General features: G+C 37.4%; 2 protein-coding genes and 1 pseudogene across 2 annotated transcripts in view; 1 reads left to right on the forward strand and 2 right to left on the reverse strand.

Annotated features, from left to right (window-relative positions):
* The window catches only part of LOC107695557 (ras-related C3 botulinum toxin substrate 1-like), a 14,230-nt gene extending 8,663 nt beyond the window's left edge, over positions 1-5,567 (forward strand). The window contains exons 3-6 of the mRNA XM_016495541.1: positions 1,227-1,344; positions 2,000-2,062; positions 2,513-2,672; positions 3,703-5,567. Of these exons, the coding sequence (XP_016351027.1) occupies positions 1,227-1,344; positions 2,000-2,062; positions 2,513-2,672; positions 3,703-3,833 (472 nt within the window). The 3' untranslated portion in view covers positions 3,834-5,567. The remainder of the gene's footprint in view (positions 1-1,226; positions 1,345-1,999; positions 2,063-2,512; positions 2,673-3,702) is intronic.
* Positions 5,568-5,809: 242 nt separating this feature from the next.
* Positions 5,810-9,050, reverse strand: LOC107695559 (ketimine reductase mu-crystallin-like; annotated as a pseudogene).
* A 915-nt stretch (positions 9,051-9,965) lies between these two features.
* Positions 9,966-10,909, reverse strand: part of LOC107695558 (NHP2-like protein 1) — a 6,484-nt gene continuing 5,540 nt past the window's right edge. The window contains exon 3 of the mRNA XM_016495542.1: positions 9,966-10,384. Coding sequence (XP_016351028.1) covers positions 10,122-10,384 — 263 coding nt within the window. The 3' untranslated portion in view covers positions 9,966-10,121. The remainder of the gene's footprint in view (positions 10,385-10,909) is intronic.

Raw genomic sequence — 10,909 nt, forward strand, 5'->3', positions numbered from 1 at the left:
ATGTCAGCTTAACATCGTGATGTCTGTCAGCCATCGGCGATGGACAACGGCATCGTCTATCGGCCCAACCCTACCCAGGCCCAAAGTATACTTTATTTGTCCGTGTTCTGCTCCGTCTCGGAGCACACGCACAGAAAGCACCTAGGGGACAGATGTAGCAGCAACACATACACATATGTATACATTATTTTTTTTGTATACATTTGTTATGTATTAACTATATTTAAGCAGTGTGTGGTTAACAACCTATTGAGATATTTTAAACTGATCAAAATAAGAACTGTCGGATTTCCACCGGTATCGGCTGATATTCAAAGCTGCTGTATCGCTATCAGTATCAGACATGGAAAAAGTGGTATTGAGCCATCCCTAACCAATTAATTATTGTTGTTTTGACTTTCATTAAAGGGTTTCCCATACATTGATTTATTTGTGGCGGCCCACCACAATATCAACACTGACCGCCACAAATAGATTTTCCAAAATGCTTTGACTTCGTTGAATAAACATGAGCACTGCCCATTTCAAAATCAAAATGCGGCACGGGTGTTTTTATATAAATGTATCTTTTTTAAAGGGAACCGATTGTCTTCAGAAACGTTTGAGAGCAGCACTGTTTTGATTACAGCTGTTACTGCACTTTCAATAAGCCTGTCAGCTGTTTTATATTTACATTATATATATATATATATATATATATATTTCCCCCAGGGGAAGTGCCGCCACACATAGAGTGTAAGTCTGTGGGAAACACTGCATTATATTGACAGAAACAGTTGAAAAGACCTTTTGCAGAAGTAAACGTCATACAGGTTTGGAACAAGTTTTTATTCATGAGCGAACTGTCCCTTTAAAGTCAACATGACATCAAAACTGATACCATTTACTTTAAAAACCAGCATTGCTGGTCTTGTTGTGCCAGTTTCATCTGTGCATATTATTCCAAGTAAAAAAAAAAAAAACTCTTAAATAATTCTTCAGAATGTAATAAATAGCTTCACCTCCTGTTTTTCACCTGCTTCATGTATCCCTTCTTTTCCTTTCCTTTCATCTACCTGACTCCATTAAGGTAGTCATTTCCCAATGGATAAAATGCATTTTTCCCCCATTGAATAACCTGTTTAACTCATTTAAATTATGAGTAATATCTCATTTTGAAGTTGCATTTCACATTAATTGTAATATTCACCATATACCTGATCTGAATCCCTGAATCTTTTATTTAGGTTTGATAATTATTCTGCTAATGTGATGGTCGATGGAAAGCCGGTGAACCTGGGACTGTGGGATACAGCAGGGCAGGAGGATTACGACAGGCTTCGACCGCTTTCCTACCCTCAGACGGTACAATCATAATATTAGGGCTGATGAAAACTGATGTATCTCTTTCTCTCTCTCTCTCTCTCTCTCTCTCTCTCTCTCTCTCTCTCTATATATATATATATACATACATATATATATAATTCGATGTTTATTTGAGGTTTTATCAGTGGAGCCATTATCTAGATCATTTTTATTTCAAGAAAATGCCATATGGATCATATTTGAGAGAGTTTTGGCTCTGCATTAATGAGTCATGAGACCATCGAGGATCTTGAAAGTAGTTTGATGAATTACTGTTTTGGAAACATAATAAACACAATGCCTTAACACAGTAAAATGATTAAAAATTGCCCATGTCCTGATGCCTGGTAGGCTAAAGTGATTTCTTATATGTTGCTCAGAGCATTAATGGCAGCTCTGTTGTCTGTCTTGCTAAGGCTGTGAGAGTGAATGGCACAATTGTTAGCCATTGTCGTTCAGGCACAAACCTCACTGTGTTGTTGTTGCTCTGTTTCACTTGGAAAAAAAGTGGAGTTCATTTACAGTTCATTAATGCAACAGTCTAGTCAATGCTGTGCTTTACAGATAGTCAACTCATTTTTAGAGAAAAGTGTTGAAAGTTAGCATGAAGTGAGGGTTTTGTCTGATTTGTTGTTTTTGTTGTTTTTTGTCTTAGGATGTGTTCTTGATCTGTTTCTCTCTTGTGAGTCCAGCCTCGTTTGAGAACGTCCGTGCAAAGGTAAGCAAGCACTCAGATATTTTGTGGTTTAAGTCAATTTAGGCGACTTTCGAAATTAGCACAGTGAATGGAAAAGAGGAAGAGGCTGTAAGAATAGTCTGTCTGGCTTGACTGATTGAGCAGATGTGGTTTCAAAGCCTTAAAATGGCATGTTGATGCTGCTGTAATGAAGCAGGCAGAAGGTCTTTTTAATCTTGTCTGCAAAATGTCCAGTGATGTCCAATTTAAAGGATCAAGTGGCATTTGCCATTAGTTACTGCTGAGAACGGGAGGTTGTGGTGTTTATCCACAGGTAAAATATAGGTTAGGATTGGAAATGGCACAGTAACATGTTATTAGTATTTGAGTATAGAGTAAGTATACTGTGCACAGTGTGCCAGTTTTCTCTATGCATAGAATGAATTTGCATTCAATGGAAGCTCAACATTTCTGTTTTGGTTTCTTTAACAGTGGTATCCAGAGGTCAGACATCATTGTCCCAACACTCCGATAATCCTCGTTGGGACTAAGCTTGACCTGAGAGATGACAAGGACACTATTGAAAAGTTGAAAGAGAAGAAACTCACACCCATCACCTACCCTCAAGGCCTCGCTATGGCCAAAGAAATAGGTCAGCACTTCAGTTTTAATACACTGGCTTTAAATGCATTTTATTATTGCCTTTACACATATGTGTGTATGTTAGGGATGGGTTGACAGTATCAAATTTAATATATCTTAATTTTAAAGGTGGGGTAAGCGATTTTTCAAAAACACTTTAGAAAACTGATTCGGGCCGAATAGCAAAACAAACTTGTAGCCAATCAGCAGTAAGGGGCGTGTCTACTCATGATGTGGAGGAGAGAGAGTTCAGTGCACACTGCACAGGACGGACATTAGCCGAGCGACAGAAAGATAGAGATGGTGGATAGAAAACAAAAGAAGGCATAAGGCAAGAAGTAGGACCCGTGTAAATATCGAATCAGCTTTCCAGCGCTGGAGAGAACTCAAGGAGCGGAAGGCCTGTGAGCGGACGCTGAGGTTGCTTTGTTTCTTCTCGATAGGTGAGTAACACCGTGTCTGCGCCGCAACAGCTAAAGTCTGTCTAGTACACTGGACGCGACAAAGCGACTGTTGAAAATCATTTGAAATTTGTGCAGTTTTCTGTCGGGGATTTGTCGTGTTGTGCCGCGCTGCATCCAGTGTAGACCATAGATATGTATATATATCTATGGTGTAGACAGCATCACTGATTATTAGTTCTATAGTATTTTGTTGCGCCGCACCACTCACGTCCAGTGTAGACACGGTGTAACATTGGTTTTGCTTTGTTTCACAGAACTAATCGTTGCCTGGGTTGCGTATGTATGTGTGGGGCGGAGCTATCAAAATAGGGGCGAGACCCTTTTGGGGTAGGGGCGTGTTTGTTTTGGTGATTTCAAATGTCAACATTGGCTACCAGAAATCGCTTACCCCACCTTTAATGAACAGATCTAAATTTCTTAAAGGGTCAGTTCACCCAAAATTGAAAATTACCCCATGATTTACTCACCCGCAAGCCATCCTAGGTGTATATGAAATCTTCAAATGTGTGGCCAGCCTAAGTTTACCAGCCTTTTTAAAGGGTGGATCCACTTTAAGTACTCTTGTATTCACTACAGGAGCTGTGAAGTACCTGGAATGCTCAGCCTTAACGCAGCGCGGCCTTAAGACAGTGTTCGATGAAGCCATCCGTGCGGTCCTGTGTCCACCTCCGGTCAAGAAAGGAAAGAGGAGGTGTTTTGTCCTCTGAACTGACTGTACTCACAGCACCAGCTGCAATCTGAGCTCACCTGAGAGGAGAACAATGGAGGCGGGGATGATGGGAAATGTGTGTTGGAGAAGAAGAAAGATTCTGCACAGTGTATGCATTCAGATATTTCTCCCTCTTGAATTGTAATTAGAATTACGCCACTAACTAGCTGTTAAGATGCCAGATTATTTGCTTCCGAGAGATAGGGAGCGGCGCCCATAGTTATTTTCCTTCCCTACACTAAGAAATTCCTGCTGCCTTCTAATGATCTTATTTTCCCCTCATTTTGATGAACTAAATACTCCTTTCAATGTATTTCTCCATCTTCGTGAGCCCATATATTTTGTTTACAATCTGCGTTTTTGTAGAAAATTAACTATTTCCAAAATTTAAGCCTACAAGTTATCTATTTCATTTTGCTCGCACTAACAATTTCATTTTTTCCTAAAGGTTTGGGGGGTGTTAATCATGCGTACTTGTAAGAGACAGAGATAGCTGTAATATTGAAGGAACTATTTTACAAGAGGACAGCTGAAGAAAACACTTTATTTTTTTGGTTCGTGTGTTACGGTTTGCATGCAGAGTTTTTGTTGAACTGTATAAGAAACAGACCTAGTTAAAATGCATATAACAGCTTTTTGTCAGCATATAGCATATTTTCACTACTGTTTCTAAATATTCAGAAGAGCAGATCTCTAGTTTAATCTCTCTCTCTGTATTTTAATCAGTCTGTCGGAAGAGCCTGGCAGTTTTACCCATTTTACAGTCCCAGTATTGTATTTAGATCTACCAGTGCCTAGTAGCAGACTAGGGTTTTGTCAGAAATCTGAGTATGTTGGAAGTTTCTGTACTCTAGACACCTCAGCACTATGGCATAGGGTTCATCGTCTTGAAAGATTCCCATGAACACTGTGCTAAATGTAGTGGATTCTTGAATTCAATAAATATAAACTGTTTGTTGTTAGGGTACAGACATAAAGTATTAAGCTTTTAATTGGTCTTCAGACATGGTTCGAGAGGAAATGGTTCTAATTTGCCACATGGAATGTTTAATTTTGTCATTTTGACAGTTCTGTAACGTTTTAAAACATTTAAAATGCTTTATTCATGCCTTTATTGTCTCCACTAAAGCTACAATGTATTAACCTTTATGTCTGAAAATAGAAACCAAATATAAAAACATTTGTCTTTGTCCCTTTTGTTTTCATGTATGCTTATTAGTTTCTTCACATAACACTGGAATGTGACCAGACACAATGCGACAAATAATATGTCTATATATGACAAATATATGTGCTGCAGAGTTGATGTGTTTTTGTTGACCAACCCAGAAGTTAATATCAGACTGGTTCGCGCGACCATAATCCAGTAGGTTTTTTCCATTGGTTTTTGGATTATTGCAGAAAATAAGTAATATGACCAATAAAAGTTTATGGTTCTTCCATGTTTTGTTCATCATAATCTTCACAAACGAACACAGCTTTATGAATTTTAAAGGCTAGATACAATTGCCAGAAGTAAAATGCTACATATATCAAATGAAACCGCAATCACAAGACCATCATTAAGCTTCCAATGACTTTCAATCTTTATTTTAAAAAATTTCTTAAAAAGTTTGAGTTTAAATAGTTAGGTGTGATGTTTAATGTCCCCAACAACCTCTTGTTAGCAACTGCTTTTTTCAAGAAAAGTAAAAGCTTTAAAAAAAAAAATCACAAAGGTGTATTACTGATGTATTATGTCATAGAATAAAATGCGAAATATCTTGAGCTTGTGTTAACCACAGACCTTATTTCAGGCATTTAACAAAAAACTAAAAAAAATTCAAAATAAACCCATCAACTTAAGGGCGATTGAACCAGAAGTGCTAAAATGCTAACTCGTTTTTGGGTTTTGGCCAACAAAAATATGTCATCCCTGCAGCACTCTATTAATGATGATTTTTTTTTTTAAAGTGATAATTGCAATTAGTGTGGTTATTTTTTGCAGACTAAAAGTAATTTACCGATTAATCTTTACAAGCGTGAGAGCAGTTTGCTCTCATAATCAATGATCAGGGTAAAGATGCCGCCCTCATGGCAGACAAGACAATTGTGCAATGAGTGGAGGAAGCTGTGCTGTTTGGTTCTTCAGTGTTCGCTGTTCCACTTCTCCAGCACAAGTTTTGCTGAGACGGCATCTTGTATCCCCATTCCTGCATTTAAAAATAATTCAAAATATCCAACTAGTCATAACAAATAGCTTTGTTTCAACTAACATTGACAAATTTGACAAATGCATCATTCCAGGACTAATTAGTGCTTTCTAAGAAACCTCAGGAAATAATAACAGACACAGCTTCCTATGAATAAACTCTGACATGACATTCCCAAATTTGAATTGGAACTGGCTGAAGATCAGCAGGGGTTGCTTAAGCTTGCATAATAAAACTTATACATAGAAATACTTCCTTTTTGTCTTTTGAGAATACTGAAATGCAAGCATCAAGATTTTTAAGGCACTGCTACTACTTTCTATCAGTGGTGAGAATGCATTTGTTTATTTTCAGTACATCTTGTTCTTCATTTTTTTAGATTGCAGCTGTGGGAAAACAAGTTACCCAGTGACTTGAATACCGTAGTCTTCTCACGCTGAGCAGGAAAAGATCCATTTATAACTTCTCCGAGCTCTGAGAAAACTTCAGCCTGGGCAAATAATGAGCATGTAAAATATTTAGGAATTTGGATGTATTATATGTATAACTGAGGAAAGTAATGCATACTCCAGACAGAATGATGTCTCCTGACTGTGCTGTCGCCCCCTCTCTGCTGTCCACGTACAACACAGCCTCTCTCATCAAAACATCATCCAGCTCCCTCCAGTCTGGCCGACAAGTGCCCACCGCTGTCACAAAATAGAGCACCACGATAGATAAATACACAATGTAGTAACTATGATGTGGACTTGTTCAAGTTGGTCATGCAAATTTGCTGCATTGACCAACAGTAAGCAGCTTGGTTTGAAAGTGACTTCTGTGGAAGCTGTGCTTCGTTCATCGCTATACTATTGACAATTATGGATAATTTTTGCCTACAAAATATCTCTGAAGTGACGCTCACGTAACTGCATCACTTTTGTCATGACTATATTCTAAATATAACATGGCCTCTTGTACCTTATTGGTTAAATGCCTCATAGAATTTCTCTGTTGGAAATCTGTGGACCAGCTGACCTGCTATGTGTGCACCTGGTTTGACCCACTCGCCAAAGAGTATCGGCTGACTTGCACCTGTGGCAGTCACTATTACATCAGCTCCTATCACCGCCTCTTTCACTGAAGAACAAACTGTTACAGGGCCTTGGAGATCATTAACAAACCGTTGAGCCATTTCTTTCCTTCTGTTCCACACACGGACCTGAAGTGCATACAACAACACTGGATTACACACACACACACACACACACACACACACAAACGGTTTTTGTATGACTTGGACATATTTCCTATTTTCATACTGGTTACCTCTTTGAACTTGAAGAGCTTTGTAAAGACATCATAGTGGCTTCTAGCCTGTTGTCCTGAACCAAGGATGCACAACACCTCTGAAAGAGCTGGCTTGAACAGCTGGAGAGAGAAAAAAAATTTTTTTTCAGAATAAGTGACTATAAATATTACACCATTACAAATCTAGGGTCTGAGAAAACTACTTTAGCTGATATGGCTGATACTGCTTGCGGTTCGTTTGGCTGTGATGGCCTCCCCATCCATGATCTGACATCAGAGATACAGTTACAGAACTAAATGATTCCTAGAGCATTTTTAACCTCTATATTTAAATAAATCAATTAAATAAAAATATAAAAAAGATTTTTGTACACCAAATCATATGGTGTGGGTGCCAATTATATTTGTAAATAATAATAATAATAAATACAACAAAACATATTTTTTAAATCAAGGGTTATGATATGTTATATATATAATAACATTTTCCTTAGATACTTGATTCATATTGGAGATGTATATATATATGTATGTATGTATATATATGTGACCCTGCCTGTGAAAACCCAGCTAAAGTCATTTTTTGTGATTTACTGTTTTCTACATAAAATCATCCTTTATAAAGATGTAAAGAACATTCTGTGAAAATAACCTTAGTTTATATATTCACACACACACACATATATATATATATATATACACATACATCTCCAATATGAATCAAGTATCTAAGGAAAATGTCATTATTTTTTTACTTTAATGGTTTCAGTACACTGTTACTGATTTTTTTTTTTTTTTTACATCCAAGTCATTAATAAAAATTCAATTCATACATCAAAAAAATCAATTAAATATAAACAATCATAAACTCTTGAAAAGAAACCTTACTGAGAATAAAAAGAAAACCTTACTACTTTAAAAAATAAACAAGTAAATAAAAATCCGCTTCACTGCTTAATGTTTGAAAAACTTTTGTAAACCAAATCAAAGTCGTGGTCCAAACACGCAGGGGAAAAAACATAAAACACTGTAGATTCTTATAAGATATTGTCCCAGATAACAATCGAGTAAATCCCTGGCACGAACAGATGTGTTTAGGAGATGATGGTAAACTGTTTGCCAAATAATTGATGTTTGTGTGGCTCACCGCTGTCACGTGGCCATGCTCGGGATGAAACAGCAACACTGTGGCTCGAGTTCATGGTACACTGGAGCCCTCTTCACGTTGGTAGAAAGACACCATCTTAGTGCATAAAATGCCCTCAGCGGGCAAATATGCAGGCATCACGCCCAAAAACCTGAAAAATGCATCGTGTTTATTTCTATAGGTCTATGTCAGTAAGCGTTAGTGATATTTCGAGATATGGATTTCTTCATCATACCCATTGTGTTGTTGTATAGACCAATTTAGAGTAGACGTCACAGTTACGTCACTTGCAGCTGCGCGCGCATAGTGGTTGCAGAAAAACACTGGGAACAAGTGGAGGTAAATCGCGCGCATCCTGAATGTTTACAAACCGATAATTGGTCTATAGGGACCACAGACCTCACAGGCTGGATTATTTCTGAACTGCCCCGTTTAGAAAACTTTCCCATGACAGACTCCAGTCTGGGAATCAGATCATCGTAAGTGAGCAAACGCTCGACCTCATGTTTGTTTAATGAAACGGCAGACTCGCTCATAGCTGTTTCACCCGTCGGTCTGTCTGTCTGTCTGTCTGTCTTGAGACTTCTGTTTGTTGTGGACTTTAGCTTCTCAGTCACGTGGTTCGCTAGAATCAAATGAGCGTTTTCCTTCTCATTGTATCAATATAAAAACTCTTCATACAAAACTAAAAAAAATATATATATTTTTTAATTGTGACTTTAAATGGTGAAGGCATGACAATTACACGTCGTCATATTAAATGCGCACAAATCTACATAACAAAAATAAACAGAATGTGACGTCGCATCTTATATTTCTTTTTTTAGATTAGCAGCTCACTGGCTGGCAATTGTCATCTATATGTAACAAAATTTATAAACAACGTAAATGTAGTGTAAAAATCGTTGGTTCTTATTTGTAAAACGCTTAGATTTTAAGTACTTAACGAAAAAAAAGAAAAAAGTATATTTATGTCACTATAGACATTTGCAAAATGTCTGTTGAACGGATTCTTATCTTATTGGCAGTAAGATTAAATGCCTCATGTTTGCTGACTTTCATTTCAGATGGCTTCTGAAAGTTATCTAGAATAAAACACTGAAAAAGGTTAAAATTGTTTAATTCAACCAAAAACAGTTTGTGCATGTAACACATCATGCAAATGTTGCATAATTTGTGAATGCCTGCAGCCGTTACACGGGAAAATAAGTACTACATAATAGAACCAAAAACCTGCGGTATTGATTTTATATACCAAATGTTTCATTCACAATATTCACAACTCATTATGATCTGCTTTTGTTTGTGTACATCTGACTGTATTTATTGTAGTTTTATATTAATATGGAGGGGGAAAAGACATGCAACATTTTTCACTTTGCATTAGGTAACAACAGAAAAATGGTCGACTATTTAATTCCATTTTAAAAATGCCAATGTATTAATGTTAGATGTGTAGTATGTACATCTATCAAGCACAAACAACCCACACAAATCATCATTTGATTTTAACCGAACTTTATTTCGGCTGTCAATTGCTGAGAAACAACACACTCAACATTGTTTGATTCTAACATACAAAAAGAAAAGAAAAATCCTTAAGGATTGTACAAAGAAATCATTTATAAAACCTGAAAACAAATGTGTAAGTATGAGCTCAAACTAGGAGTCTTTCAATAGCCATCTGCACAGACTGAATCTGAGGTTTCAGCTGCGATCCCTCCTTAATGGTGACTGATGTGGCAATGACTGGTCTTGACACTCCACATGCACGTCCAAGAGCCTGTTTAGAGCGCACAAACACATACGGCACGTTCTTATCCTCACACAGCAGCGGCAGGTGCAGGATGATCTCTAGAGGTTCAGCATCAGCCGCCATCACAATGAACTCAGAAATCCCACGGTTAAGAGTTTTGGTGGCTGTGGAAGACAATGAAAAATCAGAGCTGGCAAAAGTAACATTCACAATATGTAGAAAATTAGTCACTTGAAATTACACTCAAGTCACTCATTTCGCTGATTAAAGCTTTGTTTTGACTTTGTTTCCCATTCTCAATAACCACACAGCTTGAAAGGGCAAGTTTTAAAGGGGTCATACGATGCTGCTAAAAAGAACATTATTGTGTGTATTTGGTGTAATGCAATGTGTTTATGCGGTTTAAGGTAAAAAAAAAAAAACTGATTATAATGAATACTGTCTTTTTATACGTTGCGTATTGCGTTGCGTAAACATAAAACCATGTCTGCATTTGTGATCGGAGAAATGACAAACAACAAGCGCTACTCTACACTGCTCAAAACTCGCGTTTGAATAGTCAGTGGCAAATTATTTAAATATAAAAAACATACTTCCAGGCTGATAGTCAGAAGCGCAAGACTGTCCTTGCAAAGTTGGAACTGCCCAACTTTATAGAAACAGCCTTTGTGCCACAGACGCAGTGTAGG

Source organism: Sinocyclocheilus anshuiensis, unplaced genomic scaffold, assembly GCF_001515605.1.
Source record: "Sinocyclocheilus anshuiensis isolate Anshui unplaced genomic scaffold, SAMN03320099.WGS_v1.1 scaffold466, whole genome shotgun sequence".
Taxonomy (NCBI): domain Eukaryota; kingdom Metazoa; phylum Chordata; class Actinopteri; order Cypriniformes; family Cyprinidae; genus Sinocyclocheilus; species Sinocyclocheilus anshuiensis.